Here is a 20,104-nt window from a genome sequence, read left to right as displayed (position 1 = left end):
CACTCCCCACATGTTAGTAGGCCTCTCAGTTCCCAGATCGACTGTCATGTATCGTAGTGCTTGTGTTCAAGTCACCCTTATTATACTTAATAATGGCCCCCAAGCACAAGAGGAGTGATTCTGATAATTCATATATGCCTAAGGAAAGGTGTAAAGTGCTTTCTTTAAGTGAAGAGATATGTATATATAGGATAAAATAGCACATACAGGGCTTGGTGCTATCCACGGTTTCAGGCATCCACTTGGGGTCTTGGAATGTAGTCCTTGTAGATAAAGGGTGACTATTGTACATTTAAGTGTTCACTTGGGGCTCATTTACAAGTTGAAGAAAATAGTTAGTCTGAGCAATTTAAAGCTGAGGTTTTGAAATCACTATAGATTGAAAACTGACCAGACATAAAAGTGAAACACATCTGAAATTTAAATGTTAAGCAGTGAAAGACATACTAAGAAATGGATATGCATAAAACTGTGGTTTATTGCTGGTTACTGAAATTAGCCCAAGGAAGGAAAAGATCTGGAATGCAACCAGACCCACCTCTACTAAGACCATGCAGTTTTAATTTCTTTTACCAGATACAGTGACTTTCTTAAGAGATTCTGAAAACACTTTTTGGAGATACAATCTACCATAGCTGTTGGCATTATGTGGCTGTTTAAATTCAAATTAATTAAAATTAGATGAAATTAACATTTCAGTTCCTTAGTCACACTAGGCAGGTTTCAAATGCTCACTGGCCACGTGCTGGTGGTTAATGTATTAGACCGTGTTTCTGCCATTGTAAAAACTTCTATTAAACAGAACTGTCTCAATAAGGAATTTAAACTATATATACAGACATACCTTGGAGACATTGCAGGTTCAACTTGTACCACCGCAATAAGTGAATATTTCAGTAAAGTCACACATTTTTTTAAATTTCCCACTGCATTTAAAAGTTATACTAACACTATACTGTAGTATATTAAGTATGCAACAAAATTATGTCTAAAAAACAATGTATGTACCTTAATTTAAATATACTTTAACAATCATCTCAGCCTTTATAGCAAGTCATAAACTCTTTGCTGATAGAGGGTCTTACCTTCAATTTATAAAATATGTAATATCTGAGAAGCACAATAAAATGAGGTCTGACTGTGTAAGCTACTGTGATAATAAGATAACACATTTGGTTGAATCACCTGAAATTGACAAAATTAACAGAAATGTAAATTTCACCCCAAACAATGGAGATTTTGCCCTAATAGTCTACACTGGTTTTTCAAAGAAATGGAAATCTACTTAAGAGTCATTTGGATTGAAAACTACTCAATTCTTACCCTAGAGCCCTGCCTAAGTGTAAGAACTGGCAAACTTTAGTTGGTTAAATGCATGCCATCCCAAGTCAATCACCACTTAGTGTGATCCCTAAGCAGTCACTTCTCCGAAAAAGATTAATTGTACTATTGATCTTGCTGTTAAAGGACCTCTGGTCTAGCACTTAACTTGCTGCGTGGGTTTTGCTAAATTACCTTCTCTGAGCCTCCACTTCCTCATGTAATAAACTCTGCGTGGGTTTTGGTAAGTTACCTTCTCTGAGCCTCCACTTCCTCATGTAATAAACAAGGACACAACCACACCTCTTGGCTCAGCTTACCACTTTCTACCTTGGGTCCTGTGTTCTGCACACCCTAGTGTTTCTCGAGTCTTCAGCACGCAGTGCCTTCTCCTGTCACAAGGGGGCTTTTCTCTGCTGTTCCCTATGTTTAGAGCATGGCCCACAGTGCTCTGCCTCATCCACCGCCCTCATATGTGCTGTGCCTGTTACACTCCTACTGTGCAGCCTTCAGGCCTTAGCTGAAATGCTGCTTCCTCCTAAAAGCCACCCTTGATGCCCAGTCTGAGTCAGATTCTTGTTACTTGCCCTCTTAAATCTTTGTACCATTCACTCAGAGTAGGACCTCAGTGTATATTTATAAATTTGTCAATTACTATTTATCTCTTCCAACAAGCCATCGTCTCCATGACAGCAGGAATGATTTCTATATTTTGTTTACCTTTTATCCCCAGCCTCTACAACAGTGCCCAGCACACTGTTGGTATTAATGCTACTGAGTCAAATACAGGCATTTCTGCTATAACGTGATACATAAATTCCTGAAAAATCTCACATTCAGCAATATCCTGTGCTTTAAAAACCTGGGCTTATGGGGGGAAAAGCATGTGAGAAGCAGACAATTCAAAAACCTGAGACTTTGTAACCAGACCCACCAGAACAGCACCTAAGCCAACAAACTCCACAGCCCAGGCAGAGGGCTCCGTGGAGCTGAAGGCTGCTCAGAGGGTGGTAAAATGCAGAAGATAATGAATGGCAAATGCAGCTGGAGACACTGAAGCAAGGGGAAAGGAAATGGGGCTGTGAGCAAGTGGGCTGCCCCAGGTGGCACCGGAGGTGAAACCAGCTGAGGGCCAGGAAGGGGGGAGGTGGGGGTTGCCTCTGTGAAAGGGAGCCCAGGGAAGGGGCACTCAATTTCAGTTTTCTTAAACAAAACTGAGTGCCTCCTACCTCTGTCGTGGCTGAAATGATGGGGGTATTCTTTTTTTTGTTGTTGTTGCTAGAGATTATCATTCTTTTCCTATATTGACATCTCTTATCTAGAAAAAGTTGTATATTAGTAAAAACCAACTCAGCTTCCATTTTATACTGACATAACTCCTATGACCTAGTAAGTATTATAGAAACAAATTTTATTGATGAGTGTTATATAGTTCCCTCTATCTTCTTTTCCTATAACCTGAAAAAAATCATCCTGTGACACCTATTTTGAGCCGTAAAGTGTCTGTGACTGTTCCTGACCAATGACTCAACTACAGGAAATCCCCAATCTATAAATAAGGCATGTTTGCATTGTTTATTTCTGTTACTTTTCTGACCATAGCTAAGCTCCAAAGTTTATCTACAAAATTGTACTATGTAATGTGCATTATGTATTATGTAATATGCAATAAAGGCTAATACAAGTTAGCCTTTATTGAAAACAGACTATGTGCCAGGCACTGGGCTGAGCCCCTTCCACACCTGCCTCATTCAGTCCTAACAAACGTGCTTTGAGATGGATTCTATTCTTAGCCTCATTTTACAGTTGAAAAAATAAAAGGTGAGAGAGGTCAGTAACTTGCCAGAGGTCACACAACTAGTTTGAAGAGTGGAGAAATGTGACTAATTCAACATTAAGAGTAAAACAACAAGAGTAAGCAAGAATAGGTTTGCAGTTCAGCTGGGGCACTGGTGTTGACCACGAGGACCTAAACCCTTCCCCTAAAGACCTCTTGGCTCTTGTGGGAACCTCCTCCTCCACCTCATGGAACTGGCCACATAAATCCCCAGATGCATCCACCAGAACTGCCATCTCGGTAGGACACAGAGCTCTCCTGCAGACGCCCCGAGTCAGCCGTTCCCAGCAGTGGGCAGCGCCCCCTGCACCTACCCACTTCAGTCCTTATCTCAGAATGGCCCAGTCTCCCCCACAGCCTAACCCCCGGAAGAGGCGAAGGCACCAAATTCACCCTCTGAGTTTGTCATTCAGTCTGGCCCCTTCAAAATTTACTGCCATTAAGCGTCTCTTAATTACGTTACAGACGGCTGAAAGGCTTGCCCCTTCAGCCCTGCTCATCTGCATTGGTATGTGTGTTGGTATTTCCAGGACCTAAATCTTTCTATGGACATTTTTACATTGAAGCCATATTTAGAAATAATACTGGTTGATTCATTTCACCAAGTCTTAAGTCAAACCCAGAGAACACAGACAAGTTTACTGAACAGCCGCTGAGAATGATGGCACTTACTTGTACAAACTAATGGTTGGTTCAACTGCCAGCATAACAAAGGGTGCCACTGTGTATGAGACGGCCAGCTGAGTGGCAGCCCACGTGGCCACGTCATAAAGGACCTTGACGGCTCTTGAAGAAATGAAGTAATGTCTATAGTTGTTCCTCACCTGCAAGCCAAGGAAGGCAAAGGGAAGGATAAAAAATAAAACACAACTTTTACTCTGTGCAAGCAGATACACTTTAGGAACATAAAGGATTGAAACCATCTCATTTCTATTTTTAACTGAAAATATTACCGTCAAGGTTTTTCTTATTGTGAAAAAAATGCATGCTCCCTGTAGAAAATTATATAAAGAACTAAGCAAAAACATTTTTTTTTCTTTTTTAACATCTCCCAGAGAAAAGTACTGTTTAAAAATTTGGCACATATCCTTTAAGCTTTACTTTATTCTATATACTAACATATATATTTTCAATGGCATCAGTATGTTTTTTAGCCTGCTTTTTCATTTAATATGTCATGAGGTTTTTTCCCCCCCACATCACTAAGTATTAACCCCTAATGCAATTTTAAGTTATTTACGGAAGAGTTAGCCTATGTCCCCACCCCCAACCCCACCCCACTATACTAAACAATTCTGTGATGCTACCCTGGTAAATAAATCTCTGCACTGTTTCCTACTTATTTTCTTTGAATAACAGTAATAAAGTAATATTACCATTACTAATAATGACAGCAGCTACCATTTATTGAGTGCTCACTGTATGTCAAGCCTGAGCTAATGCGTTACCTATATCATCTCGGCTGATTCTCCCAACAAGCCTATCATGTAAGCATCATTATGCCCATTCTACAGACAAGGAAACCGAGAAACTCTTTGAAATGGAAAATGCTGGGTCAAAGGATATACTCATTTTAGGTCTTTTGACACATGTGACTAGATTTGCCTCCAGAAAGACACCTAATTTCCAGATCCAAGAAGCAAAGGTAGAACTGAAACAAAGGCTGTCTGGTAGCTAGGTCAGCCTCGAAGCAGGAAAGGCCTCCTACGGCTGCCTGGTGAGCTGACTCCTCGCCTCATCCCTGAGCTCCCTGGGACAGAAGCTAGAGTTCCATCCATGGTAGGGGTGATGGGAAAGCATGTCAGAGATTATATTAGGTAACTTGTTCAGGTCTAAGACTTCATGACTGCTTGATTTCATTCTCTGTTCAGGAAAAAAAAAAAAAAATGCGAATACTGTTCTATCAACCCTCCCCTCTTCATCCCTACCTCACTAATTTGTGAAAAATGTTTCCAAGCCACCCAAAAGAAAGGGTTTACATAAATCAATGTTTTTATGTTATTTGAGATGAACTGCACCAAAGACACTTTAAGAAATAATACTCTCACTACCTTACTGATAACAAACAAAACTCTAGCCTTTGTTTCTTAGTTTGTCCTGGCCTCTGTTTTCTCAGTTTTCTTTTATAATTCAAGTAGATACATAAATTGGAGAAAAGAAAATGTCTTCTCTGTTTCCTCTGCATAAATATGTACATATTTTTAAAGTATGCTAATCAGCATGAATAGTAATCAATTATCCACCTTATTTACACAGACATCCAAACAAACCATCATCTAACTAAACTAAAAATTCCATGGGGGGTCTTTTGTCTTGTTTCCTACAGTAGCCTAGCCCCTAGCACACAGACTGCACTCAAGAGGACTCATGGCATACTCATAGAACAGATAAATAAGTGGATAGCTATGCTGGGGCTCCGAAATTCACATCAAAAATACAGTTCAACAAATGTCATTAAAAGCTGTTGACATCTGAATAAGAAACGCCACAATCATGATCAAAAACTGAATAAAATCAAATACAAAACTCTGATTAAACAATTAAAGCACACTGAATTGTAATTACTTGTATATATATTCATCTCATTCTTTGAGTGAAGGCATGTTTTTTATTCCTTTATTATCCTGCTCTACAGCCAGCAAATAATAGAAACAGTCTAGAACAAACTGCCCAAAAAACCTAGAATACCAGATTTATAAAATTCACAAAGGATTTTATACAAACTAATTCAACTGAATCAGAGAGACGTTAGAGCCATCTCTAACAGAACACAGTTCCTGTGGCTGCAATTTTACTGGCTGCTCACAGAGCCTGAATTATTTCTAGGCTTAGGATAATGAAATAAGAAATGAAGTGAGTTATAAGTAAAATAAAGTCTTACAAAGCCTACATTAATTACCAATCATTGTCACCTGTGAATAGACTGCATGTATTCACAGCCTTTAATGATTAAAAATGTTTCCATCTTTTAAGTTACTAAACATTGCTCCTAAAATTCCTTTCATTTCGCAAACACCCTCTGTAAATATTATGAAAATAAAATGGTTAACCATTTTACAACCAGAAGTTCCTATACACTGAAGTGTTTCTCTAGTGGGAAGACTTCTGTTGTTTAATTCTTCAACATATCACTCCTACCCTTCATTCCCAGACTCCTAATAGGACTAAATGACAGCAAACATACAGGCACCAGATTACCAAGGAAAAGATCCCATGACAAAGCAAGCTTACCGTTCTGGCTGCTACTGTGACAAGGATTCCAGTTAAGAAGGTGAAATAGTACCCAGGGTAGACACCGTGCCACAGGGCAGACAGGATGAAGGTAAACACTGTGGGGTACCAGGGGGCTCGCTCGTAGCACACTCTGTGAGGAGAGGCAGGTACGATGAGCCACGGGGCAAACATACCAGAAACTTCCAGCTACACTGCCATCTTTTTTAATCAGACCCACAGAAATCACGTGCTGCATTCCTGACAGCTTGCCTCCCCCTGTTCGGGGTCTCACAATGCAACCCGAGCAGCCTGAACTCAAGTTTTCTTGACCGCCACCAGATATGCAGTTCACGTTCAGTATTTTTGCGAAGTATGAATTTTTAATGTCCATAGAACTGAACGGCCTGGACCCTGTCATCCTGTATCTAATAAATATCCAAGTGCTCAGACTGTACCCAGCTCCTGCTGCCAATGAATGGCCTAAGCTACTAAGAATAATTCTGGGTAAATAAGGTCATTGGCACCAAAAATTTGGAATCAGGGTAAGGGTCTTTAGAAATGGACATTCTCATTTAGTCAGAATTAATTTACATTTTCAGCGGAGCCCCTGTGCCATCTAACTAATCAACTCTGGAACCCTTTTCATCACTTTTGGCAATAACTGCAGCACAAAATCAATGTGTCAGCTCTATGACCTTTCGGTTCTCACTGTGCCCATCGGATTTCAACCCATGAATTTGCCTTAAAGAGTGATATTGTGCAGCTCTAGAAATTGTCAGCAAAATACCCTGGAGAGCTCTGGCTTCTCTGTTGATTATTAAAACAAAGTGATAAGGGACTTTCTCCCAAATGCAGTCTAAGGATTGGCAATGGCACTGTAAGAAAGCCACTATGTGGTTTACTATAAATGAGAGGACCCAAATAGAAATAAACTAGAAATACAGTTAACAGCAATCCTGCACTGCATGGGTTGTCAAAAGTAACTGATTTAAACCCAAACTTAAGGAGCATGGCTCCCTCCACATAGTAAGAGAATGTGTTTGGGGGGCAAAAACAAAGGATTGTGACCCCACTTGTAATGATTCTTTTAAAATGAGAAATAGTTTGAATATGCACTTGTTTCTTACCCTCTGTATCTTTTCTTAATAAATCAAATATTTCATTTTCCAGAATCATTTTTTTTTCATTTTTTATGTGCAGACATGTATACTCAGTCATCTTAGAACAAACTGCAAATAGAGACTGTAGGACTCTTGGTACATTGGGATTACTCAATATACACCAAGAGGGGTTTATGCTAAAATTATTTGCAAAATTAACAGCAATAACATTAAGGGAAAATTTTCAAAAAATGCATGTTCAGATCAATTTTCAGACAACACTGTATGAGCTTACTTTGTCTCTTGCTTTACCCCAGTTTTCACCTATGAAAAATGCTACTTATCAAAAACAGAATCTAAAACTTAGTATTTTTATACTCTCCCTGCACGTATATGATGGGAATATTCAATAGCTAGAGTTTCAAGGATAGCATATTATTCCCAGATAGCACAGTATCAGTTCCATAATAAGTAATGTTTCTAATTTTGGAGTGTGCAGGGAAACAGAAATATCAACAAAAATATAAAGTTTAGAAGCATAAACATCTGGGTTAGCTTTCAATGCGAGGGATAAATACAGCGATCTTTAGTGATTAGATGCTGACAATAACCCTCTTTGACAACTGATCAACAGACTCTCCTTTAGGTTAGACGTAGTGCAGCCCAGAGGTTGAGAGCCAGCTCTGCAGATAATCTGTTTGGGCTCTTATCAATTACTCATCAGCTGTGTGACCTTGGGCAAATTACATAGCCTCTCTGTACCTCACTCTGCTCATCTGCAAAATGAGGATAATAACTACCAACATCTTATAGGATTGATATGAGGATCAAAACGAGTGCCTGGTGCACAGGAATGACAGCATTAAGTGTCTGACACATTACAAGCAATATTCTATATTCTATAGTGACCTCAAGTCACTACATTTCTACTTTTTCACTTACAGGGTATAAATGTCCACACAAAAACAAAAGTGTCCAAAGACATTACTACTGGCAGACTATTGCTGCTCAGCTAACAACTCCCATCTAAACATACCCCAGTGCCATGAGTAATGAGGTTGCATTTGTTTTTCTTACCGCTTTAGCCAAGTAGCTGTCTGAATATTCCAGTTTCCTAGGTACATTTTGAAACTTGTAGCAGTCTAGAAAGAAGAAAATAACACCTATCATTAGCTTTAAAAATACCCCAAGTAATGGAAAGTCCTCCCCAGAATTTCCCTGGCAGCAGATTAGATGTGCTATTTCAACAGCAACTACTCGGTCAGGAGTGTATCAGCTGTTCCACTGAATGCAGTAAAATTCTGATGTTTATAAGACTGACTAAAACTTGGCTTGCAAAGTCTCAATTTTTCTCAATTTATTTTCAAATTATAGGAAAACTGAAAGGATGTTTTGTGGGTTTTCCTTCTTCTCAGGTTTAAAAAAAACTTTGTTTAAGTCATCTGAATTTTAAAACTAAATACCTTAAAAGGGAATTTGCCATAGGAAAAGTTTAATCATGTGAATTCAGTGCCTCTATGGAGAGAACTTGAATTTAATTGTCATCTTTTCCTTTGTGGCCATCTATAAACTAGATCAGTCTTGTGAAGTTATTCTACAAACAGCTGCATATGTTCAAATGCTTCCTATTGTACCTAGAATAGTAAGATTTTATGCATGAAGGAATCACAATAGAGAAAACAAAGAAATATTACCAAACTGGCAATGACACAAGTAAATCAACCGCTGAGGAAGACACATTCCAAAATAAGCCATCATCAACAAGTTCTCCTCATTCAAAAATAAATGAAGTAATTAATTAAAACTAAAAGTCTTATTAAAGGCTGGTGGTAGAAAGCATGAAAGATACATTCAAGAACCAGAATGCCTAATGAAGGTGGAAAATACAAGTGCCACTTTTTTCTGTTTCAACAATAAGAAAACCTGAGATAGGGCGCATACCAGCCTAAGGTAGTGTGTTTGGAAAGAAGAGAGGGAGGGGAGAAGAGAGACCATTGGTAGATATAAATAGACAGATTTTGTAGTATTAGTTTTTATTTCAAAAGCCGAGGGAGTCCTATCTACTCATACTTTCTGTGGCTAACAAAATGTTATACACGCAGCTTCAAGGAACCTTAGCTAAATCGGACTTCTTTGGTTTTCTTTATCTCTTTGCTCTCTATCAACTCGACTGACAATGTGAACTTTCTCCTTGTTTTCCTTTATAATACATACATAACTTAGTAACTTAGCCCTTTCTCCTGAACACATGCCTCCAGTGAAATGACTCTTGTCTTTTGGTGCACAGCTGAGGGGACTGGTGTGTCGCCGAAGGTCAAGGGGAGCCGCTGCAAAGGACTTTTACCCACAGCAGCCAGCAGTGGTCCAGGAGTTTTGAGGGAGAGAAAGTTTTTAGTAGAAAAAGAGAGAAAAGCCGTAACACATTTGTACTCTCTGATATCATCTGTATAGAAAAGAGAAGCCTGTAGATTATGTACATGTTTTTCCAAAATTGAGAAAGGTTGTTCATGAGGCTGGAACTTGTTCATTTAAGAGGAAGAGAAGCCTCGGGCATCAAGAAGGTGGAAGGCATACCCCCCGTAGTGTCCACCTAATGTGGGGAGCTGGGGGTTGGTCGGTCCCCACATCCCTGGCTTCTTGCTCTCCATGCACCTCCCCTTCTGCCCAGATCCTCCAATGACACTCGGCCTGCCTGCGGTGGATGGAAAACTCCAACCAACCCCAAGCAGGAGTCACCTGGCTGGGCAGCCAGCACTGTGTATGCTGAGGACCATTTACTCCTATCCCGCTGCAAGGGCCAAAGAGCTTGAGACTTAGTATTTGTACCGGCTCTGATTGCTGGCAATGCCAAGAGTGACATGGCACCATGGCCCCAAGGAGACCATCTGTAGCGATGAAGACATACCGAGAACTGTGATCCTAGAACAAAGCCAGCTAAGGAGATGAAAAAACACACAATTTTTAGTGGGCTAAAAGCTGTGTGCCATGACAATTCTTTGTAAACACAAATGGATTATCAATGTTTCCAAAGGAAACACAGAGAGCTCTTGCAATATTGAAATCTAAATACAGATGCTTCCAGTCTGTGTTCGTGACTGAAGACAGCAGAAGATGAGCAAGAGAAAATAGTTTCTGTACATTCTAGTAGAAGAAATAGGAATGTAAATAACAAAAAGATTTTTTCCTGGCCCCTTTTCATATTTTTTGTGTGTGTGTTTTTATTCCTTGAAACATTAAAATGATCAAAAAGTATTTTTTAAAAAGAAAAAAATGAGGAAAAAATCCCAGGATACAAAATGTCCAGGAGGCTGCTGGATCTGCACCTCCTGAAAGCAGCTTTTCCTTGGACAGCAAACCACTGCTTTATTCGCCATGGCACCTTGATTCAGGAGCATAACAGACTCACCTCAATTTTCCAGATGTTTAGGTTAGAAAGCAGATCCCAAGAGAAATTTCCATTCTCATCCACTCCGCTGAACCCAAAGCCAGCTGCATTATTCACTGCATCAGCTATGGTTTTTAAAACAACACATTAGGATGTTGAACAAAAGTCACATTGCCACTTTAAAAGATACCAATGTCTGTCTAGCTTTAAGACTGAGAAACACGCAGTAGTTTTCTCGGAAAGAAAACCCCCAAAATTTAAAGGATCTGGTACCACTGTGAATCTGAGAAATATTTTTGGCTTTTTGTTGACCTCAATTTTTATTCACTAACTTTTATTCATTCACTAGCATTTAGTGAGCACCTGCTAAGTAAGAAAAAAGGCACTAGATGCTCATAGAATGCAACATGAGAATAAGAGACAAAGGAACAACCAAAACAAAGCAATAAGCAGGAGGATTTAGTGACCAGTTGACATAAGAGAACAAAGAGAGAAAGGTAAAAGTATACCTAAGTTCAGAAGCAGAGACCTGAAGAAACAAGAGACCCCACAGAGGTCCAAGAGCTGTCATTAAAGATGGCAGGACATTAACTGGTTAAGACAGCATTAAATCAGGACATTGAGCTCTGAAAGAGAAATTGGACCATTATTATATTCTGAATATAGTAAGCATGACAGGACAGTAGTATATCAGTTGGAGCTGCCAAGAAGCCACTAGAAAAGTTTGGGATATAAGAAAAAGGAGAGTGGAGAGAGAGAAATGTGAATTTGGTGCCAGCTGCCATAGTGGCCACATGTGGACACAGTACCAAAGCTCTCCTACCCATAAAGTCATTCTAAAAGCTCCTGGTACCATACTTGATGTCACTGAACTCTAAGAAAATGTCCCCCCTACATTAAGTATACATTTCTAATCAACTCCTTAATGAAATGTTTTTCTAGACAAACAGAGACTTGATGAAATCAATATACTTTTACTGTGATGACCAAGAGGATAATTCTCTCTTTTTATTTATCTTAAGTTCATTGATTTTTTTTTTAAAAAAGAAAACACTGCAATAAAATTAATTCAGTCACAGCCCAGTGAAGTCTTAGATCTGGAGGAGATCTTAGAGAAATCTTCTTTTCCTGTAGCTTTATTACTTTTGCTTCTAGAATTCAAGCCCAACTAAAGACGGCTTCTGAGGAGCTACTCTAAAGAAACTTTAAACAACCTGTTCTATGTCTGTCTCCCTCACTTTTGGCATAGCTGATGATTTAATGTTGCTTATCTTACTCTTGCCTTCACTTTAAAATGATCTGGTTTCTTTTAGAAGAGAGGATGAAAAGTCCTGAATCCTGCTATGTCATTCTCCCACAGTGAAAAGGAAAAACAAAGCAAGAGTGTGCCAGTTAAGAAACTAGTATCAAATGTATGGGCACAAATTTGTGAATGACAGAACATAAACTCCACTTGAGAGAAGAAGAGCCCTAGAGGTCTGTGTTGACAACTAAAAGCAGGGCTGCACTGACCATGCTGGGCCCTGCATAGCAACCTCCGGATTCCTCCTTCCATCTCCAGCCTCAGAACTGGCGCCCGCGCACACACACACACACACACACACACACGCTATCTTTTAGGATTCCATAAATTACTCTACAGACGTTTCTCATTTAATGCTCAGGGTAGGTTCAAAAGGCAGATCTCCTGGGTCCCTATCTCCACTTCAGCAACAGAGTAAGTGCATGGCCTTCGGAGAGTTGTCTAACTTCTAGAGACCTATTCTCTTGAGTATAAAATGGCTCTAATGTACCTACTTTAAAGGGATTTTGAAAATACTAAAACAGTACATCCCTGGTCGAGTGGCTCAGTTGATTAGAATGTCATCCTGTACCCAAAACGTTTGCAGGTTAGATTCCCCAGGGCACCTACAGGAGGCAACCAATCAATGTCTGTCTGTGTCTCTCTCCTCTGCTTCCTCTCTCCCTAAAATCAATTTTATAAAAAACAGTCCAAAATTGCCTTATATTATGCATGGTTCTAACATATTATTATAGATAAATTAATTTACACAAACATATTTTAGAGTTTGTGATTTTAGAACACAGCCTGGCCCAAAGTTGAGTCTCACTAATTATTACTAATTAGTAGGGAAAAACCCACCAGAATTGCACACTAAGTCCAAAGAAAATAGTTGTACTATTTCAACATAAACAGTAACTAGAACTAGGCTAACACAGTGCAGCTCAGCTGAGATTCATCAAGAGGCCAGCTTTAGGGATTAAATTTATAATCATGTATAATTAGTACATCAATTATATGTAAATGGTGTTTTAAGCAGCTGAATAAAAACAATTATTCAGTTAGGCAGTTTAAATATTCCCCGTTATACTATTCACTGCTTTGTTATTCATAAATACTACACAGGTTAATTGCAGACCAGCCAGCCTGTGAAATCTAAACTGTAACAAACTTCAAATTGAGGCCACACAAATTAATGGAGTGTTTCTATGGAAGCTACCAAAAAAATGAAAAAGAGGAAAAAAAGAGGAAAAAGAGGAAAAAAAAGAGGAAAAAAAGAAAGGAGCCAAGTCCACAGAGAAAGCTATCCATGAAAATGGTTACCTCTATACCCCAAATAGCTGGGGAACTCCCCAAAGAGCAGACCCATGCCAGACACTGGTTCCCTGTGAGCCCTCCCCACCCAGACCCCACCAGCACAGCCCACCAGGCTTTCTCTATAAGGCCATGGAATGGCCTTACTTTCCTCCTTCAGTCAGGAGCTGATTTAGCCCAGAAGCCAGCCCATAAACTCTGGGATACAGAATATGGGAGTAGAAGAGTAGGGAGAGGGAAAGAGAAAAGGAGAGTAAGTGAGGAAGTAGAAGGTAGTAAAGGGAGTGAGAGATTCTCTCTCAGCTTCTCTCTCTCACTCACTCTCATATTAGAGCAAAGTGAAAATACTATTTCACATAGAAAAATAGCCTCGTGTTCCAAGTAGATCCATCCATAGTAGGCATAATGGCTACATACTAGGGAAATTAGCTTTAAATTACAAAGCAACTGAAGAAAAAGGAGTAAGATACAAGGAGACTTTTGAAGGCTTTCCCCAATGACCAGTCCACGTTTGTCATCTCCTCGGCCTCTCCTGGGGACGGCCCTTCGTGTGCAGTGCCTACTGGTGTGCGTGTCTGTGTTCCCATAGAGGGTGACAATCTCGAAAGCAGAGGAGATGTCCTACTTTTGAATTCTTCATAGCACAGAACTTAGCACTACACAAAATCTCCTTGAATTAAACTGCATGTGACAAGAAACAAAATTTCCTACACTGAGAATTTTTAAAAAGCTCTAAGTCAGATCTCTCTGGCCAAATGTTACATAAATACTACTTTGGACCAAACTTATCCCTGAACAATTTGACCCTTAAAAACAGTTTGTACCCAGAGCTGGGGGAGAGGTTGGAATGGCCTTAATGCTTTGCTTAATGGATACAGTGTTATGGTTTGGGGTGATCCAAAAAGTTCTGGGGGTGGAGGGCGCTGATGGTTGCCAGCCATGTCAATGAACTTAATGCCCCTGAATTGTATACTACAGATGGTTACAATGGTAAATTTTATGTTAAGTATTTTTTACCACAAAAATTATAAATAAGAAATAATGTAGTAGGTACACACTTGGGGCTAAAACCTTGGAGCATAAAAAGAGAAAAGAGAAACTCAGTAAGGGCTATGCCCTCACTCATGAAATATGGGCTAAGCACTGGGATCCAAGTTTAATAATCTGTACAACTTGGTCCACAGTCACTGCTCTCGGACATCACTCCCAGGTCACTTTCCACTAACACGTTAAACTCCCATTCCTGAAAGGGTTCCAAATGTAAAAGACATAAAGCTGCCATGTTTTATCAAAATCCTGTACCATTCTTGGCAAGTAAATAGAAGGGTCTATTGCTCACTTCAGCAAAGCTTTAAACTTACTGAGTCTAAATTGTTTGAAAAGAGATAAAACTTAATATTGACTAAGTTACATTACAAGGGAAAAAACTATGTAAAAACCAAATTAAGTTGAACTTTCTACCTTAAAAATAAAATCCCTTGAAGTCAGCTTCTTTCTAAGGCATAAGGCTTAACCAACAATGTCTTTAAAGTGTAACCTACATTAGCACATGCGTTGGTAAAATTAACGTGCATCCTGTATTATGCACAACCAAGAAAAATTACAAGAGAGCCAGATCATTCTGGATTTTTTCTATAACTTTCTACCACACTAAATGACTATTTGAAAGGTGGAAGAAGCTTCCAAGGCTGGACATCTGTTAACACCACTTAAACAACAGCCAGGACTGCTTTTTTCCTTATCATGTATAATTGCGTGTATAGATGGCAGGAAAGGGGAGTGTTTCACTGAAAAGTAAAAAATCACCCTGGCTTAACTGCTTTCCATTATGTATTGGCCTCTTTGTGGTCTGGTGATCCAAAGCGACGTTCTGGCTGAGCTGCCCAGGGAGTATCATCTTCCCCTCATTCACTGGGGGCTACTCCAACACACTCACCTAACGTCCAGGCAAAGTAATACTTGGGCTTTGAGGCTTGCATGACAATGTATAAGTAGCACAGTCGAGTCAGAAAGTTCGCTTTATGAACAAACCAGTCATCGACCAGGGAGGTGACAGGGAAGGTCTTCGTGAGCATCAAAAACAAAAGGAGAGACACCAGGGTCATGCACAACTTGCGTATCACAGCTCCCTGAAATTAGAGGGGATAAAACTGAGTGGAGCTACTGAGAAGACTTCTGCACGAAGAGGACGATTCTGGCAAGGGCACAGGAAGAGCTAAGCTGATCTCATAGTTGCTCTGGCCAGGGTCCCTAGAAGGAGTGGCGACAGGCATTCTTCCTCATGGCATGAATGGCAGGGCGGGCACAGATGCTCTACATAGATGCAGAATATACTTCTGACACTGGAGGACTGAATGTATCTAAAATGGAAGAAAATTTTAACGGGCAAATTCTACCAACAGAGGGTAGATGGTTTCATTACCCAACACATAAGCGAAACATACTACAGGGTGGCAAACTCCCATCAGAAGGAAAGAACCATTTGCCTTCCACTTCCGTAGCCATCAGAGCCATGGAAATGGGTCTGCACTGCCCACGAGGAGGCTAGAGCTTCACTAGGAAGGAGTCTGTGCATGTAGATTAAAGGCCTGTGCTAGGATGTAGCAGGCAATGGAAAGCTTTAGGAATTTCTAGGATGGATAAATGCAGTTTGCTCTGGGGTTAGAATGTACTAACATTTAAAATTCCTCTGGATAGACTGATTTTTCCCAGTTGCCCTGGCATTCCTGGGAATGCCATTTAACATCAACACAACTGTAGCTCCCAATTTTATAAAAAACAGACTACTTTTATCTGTAACATAGGGATAGCAGTACTATCTTCCCCAGAGGTTAGGTTGGGATTTAAGCGATGAATATAAGGTCCCGAGAACAGCATCTGGCTCCCACGTACGTGCTCACCATGCGTAGCCAATGACCGGCAGGGGCGGGGACCAGCCCCCTCCCATCGATGTGTCTTTAGCCCAGATGCAACCTCCCCACCTCTCTTCCTCTGTGCACCAAAATGCAAGAGACTCCTTGGAGAGTGATGTTCATTGAGGCTCAATGATAATATTATTTTCTAAATAAAAGCATGTGGAACACAAAAGCTCTACTGTGACAGACACTGCATAGACACACCTACAGTTACTTTGATGCTTCATAGCCATGGTGACTTCACCCCTAGGCAATTTCAGTTACGAGTATTTGGCTGATCAAAAAGTGCTGAGGGGCCAGTTATGCCAAACCTGTCTGAAAATTCATGCTTAATTCATAAATCACTTAAAATTTCAAATACTTAGTTTTGCCTAGACTTTAGCATTCATGAAATATTTATATTATCCTCAATTTCTCTCTTATCCAATTTTCCCCATTCCTTCAATTAATGACAGATTTTCCTTTAATATAAAATATATTATCTGAATAAATTTACCGTATTTACAAAGTGTTTTAAGTCATCCTACTGTATACTAATTTGACATTAATAAAATTCAGATTAAAATTAAAATATTATTTCAAAAAGCCATCTTAAACTATCTCAAAGTCAATAAAACCAAGCTTTAGGCAGTGTAAAACTGGTTTCCCTTGCAACAAGTGGGTTCTGCAATATAAACCACATTTATTCTGGTCCTCACTTCCTCTCCCTCCACCTTTTATTGACATATTATCTTTTGGCTATATATTGATTTCTATTCATAGAGACCCAACACCCATCAATTCGAATGTGTTAACTAGTACAATGCTGAGCCCACTGTGGGCAGTAAATTGACTGCCTAACTAATGGATTGATTGCTTTAATATTCTCAGCCAATGAGCTCCTCTGTGAAATAAACATCTGCCTCTCCAACACAGAGAACTGAAAATAAATAACCAATATTGGTATTTTGAACAAATGGAAGGAAACATCATTGACCAAACTTTCTGATAAAACTGTTTGGCTTTCCAGTTAGAACAATTATTAGGGACAGTCCACTCTGGCAATAAAATTCCATATTCTGGACCTCTGGGTAAATACTTGGCACTAAAAACTTACAGTGGGAGAAGGTTCTGGCAGGCCGTGGCAACTTTTTTCCTTCCAGTTCACTTCCAGCAACTTCATGTGTATATGTCTCCCCTCAATGAAGGCTATATAGTCCTTGAAATTATTACAAGGTCCAGCTATGACACTCATGAAGTTGAGAAGGTAGCTTAAGTATTCCAAAAAAGAGGGTTTTACTCTGTGGAAATAAAGTAAAAAGTTGAAAAGACCTCAGTCTTTAATTTTTCTTTCATATCTGCAAATAAGCAAATCATAAACACAGGCATTATCTTTATAGTTTAATAAAAATAACAGGATCTTTCCTTCTTTCTGTGTCTCTAAAAATCCACCTATGAGAAATTTTGTGGAAAGGAAGTTAGTGAGATGAATGGCTCAGAGAAGATGCAGTGCTCTGTGGCGCCCTCTACTGACCGACCACTACTATGAACACGGAGGGTGGGGTCTACAGCAAACGCAACTCTCCGGCTGGGAAATGCTTTGTCACTTACCTTAGCCCTTCAGAGGAGAAAATGACGGCAATAAACTTAAGGCAGTGGGGGCAGGAATCAGACCTACTGTTAGTTGATTGAGATGCTTTGAATTGGGAAAACTCCCTCCCAAATGCCAAAATAAAGACAAAATAAACGACGGGTGGAACCAGTTTTCACTTGAAGAAGCCATACAAAACTACCCCTGTAACAGTTTCTTGCCTGCTTTGGCATCAGGCATGAGGTCAATAGACAGGGTAGTGGCAGGGAAAGAATTCTGTAGGAGCCATCTTGTTTACTGTTTTAACAGCATTAGAAGGGGCATGCTCTTGTAGCAGGATAGAATTGGGGGAAAAGACTTCCTAAAATGCCATTGGTGACCAGTCACTGGAGTTATGCCTACGGCACCTACACTCCCACATGCTGAGCCAAGAACTTGACTCATTAGACTCTTCCGATGATTCTCCATTGGGCCCAAACCCCAAACCCTTAATGAAGAAATGAAGCACTCAGCCCCGTTACCGCCTGAGCCCCTCTCTCTTCTCCCAGTTATCCTCTCCTACTCGCTACCAGGAACTCTCAACTTGGCTGCACCACCATCCCCAATATGCTACCCATGTGTCACTTCTATTTTCATATGATATCTTCCTACTTTGCATAGCCTCCCTTCCTCTCCAGCACCCACTCCCTTTCTACTACACGTCAACACCGACCAAAGTCCACCTTCAACCTTCCTCCTATCCCCAGCCTGTATTTATTGCTCCAGCTCTATTCCCTATTTTGTTTCATGCCAGTATTCAATCATACTGATGTGCACTGATAACTGTTTCTTGAGGACCCTAAGATACATGCCCAGTAATTCTGGAACAGATGTTATAACCTCAGGGAAGGAGAATCCTGCAGAACTAGCAAAATTACAGATTCGCTTACTTTCTGGCCTAGTAATCCCACTCCTGGGAATCTCTGCTACCGCTCTGCCCAAACCCATCTGAAATGACCTATGGGACAATGTTCCTCATCATTTACCACCTGCAAAAGCTAAAGACTGGTAGGCACCCAAGTGTCCACCAATAGCAGATTCATTAAATAAACAATATTATGTCCACATAATGCAGATCATATGCAATTTTTTAAAAATGAAACTCTCTAGATATTGATTGATATACAAAGTACTAGAGAATATATTGTTAAACTTACTTTATAGCAAGTCGATGTTGCTCGGCGGATAGGTCTTCAGCTCTTCGACCGAGACCTTTGAGAAAGAAAAAATTTAGAAATGTTTTAAGTGAAGTAGATAATTAATCTTAAAAAAGGCTTGTAAAACTCATTTGAACAAAGTGATTCATTTTTGTTTTGTAAATCAAAGTTTTCTACTTTTTAAAAAAAATTCCCTGGATCAAAGTGCTGCCCATAAATCCACGTGTAAGAAAAAGTCTCCGTAAGTTCTTGGTAAGAGGGGAGAATTCAGGGGTTACTCCAAGTTAATTCGCACAGCATAACATGGATCCCAGAGAAGCTACCACATCTCCTGCACTGCTCACCGTGCTATGTGTGTCTTTGTTGCTACATGAGAGAAATAAGCCTGCCTTTGCAGCCTACAGCAACGTAAATGCCTCTCTGATATGCTGAATGCAGACACCTGGTACCAGCTGAGAGCATGGGTGTGGAATGTGATGGGGGAAAGAAAGAGGGACTTTCCTTTTCGAAAACACAGGAAACATAACCCTGAATGCAGGAGAAACACAAAAGAATTATCAGAAGATTTTACTTCTTTCAAAACTCATCCATGCCAGAAAAACTCCTGAACAAATCACATTTGTGCTTCTCATAAAATGTATATGTGAAGTTAGTGTCAAAGCAACTGAAGTGTAATCTCAAGCATTAAAAGTCAACTTTAAAACTGTATACTCAGTTAAGACTGATATGGTTGCCAATCACAAAGGCAGCTCAAAAACATGCCGAAGAGAAGCCAGAATATATTGGTTCCACAATTTACTTCCTCCCACATACAACAAAAAAAAGACAGAGGCAAACATTTTGCAGTATGTAAGGGATGTTTCGGAAAAGGGTACCCTATTTTCTGAACTGAGAATGCTTACAAAAGTACACCTAGGCAAAAAAAGCCTATGTAAAAAAGCAAACCAACCACAAGAGGCAGTGTTTAAAAAA

General features: G+C 39.8%; 1 protein-coding gene across 1 annotated transcript in view; it reads right to left on the bottom strand.

Annotated features, from left to right (window-relative positions):
• The window catches only part of MBOAT1 (membrane bound O-acyltransferase domain containing 1), a 102,403-nt gene that overhangs the window by 13,201 nt on the left and 69,098 nt on the right, over positions 1-20,104 (bottom strand). The window contains exons 6-12 of the mRNA XM_054592200.1: positions 19,133-19,187; positions 17,463-17,646; positions 15,388-15,580; positions 10,877-10,980; positions 8,548-8,612; positions 6,389-6,521; positions 3,830-3,981 (exon numbers count right to left, since the gene is read on the bottom strand). Of these exons, the coding sequence (XP_054448175.1) occupies positions 3,830-3,981; positions 6,389-6,521; positions 8,548-8,612; positions 10,877-10,980; positions 15,388-15,580; positions 17,463-17,646; positions 19,133-19,187 (886 nt within the window). The remainder of the gene's footprint in view (positions 1-3,829; positions 3,982-6,388; positions 6,522-8,547; positions 8,613-10,876; positions 10,981-15,387; positions 15,581-17,462; positions 17,647-19,132; positions 19,188-20,104) is intronic.

This window comes from Pteronotus mesoamericanus, unplaced genomic scaffold (assembly GCF_021234165.1).
Source record: "Pteronotus mesoamericanus isolate MK-2021 breed Mesoamerican mustached bat unplaced genomic scaffold, CSHL_Meso_final scaffold_31, whole genome shotgun sequence".
NCBI classification, from domain to species: Eukaryota; Metazoa; Chordata; class Mammalia; order Chiroptera; family Mormoopidae; genus Pteronotus; species Pteronotus mesoamericanus.
The sequence above is the reverse complement of the archived record's forward strand: the minus strand, read 5'-3'. Positions and strand labels throughout refer to the sequence as shown.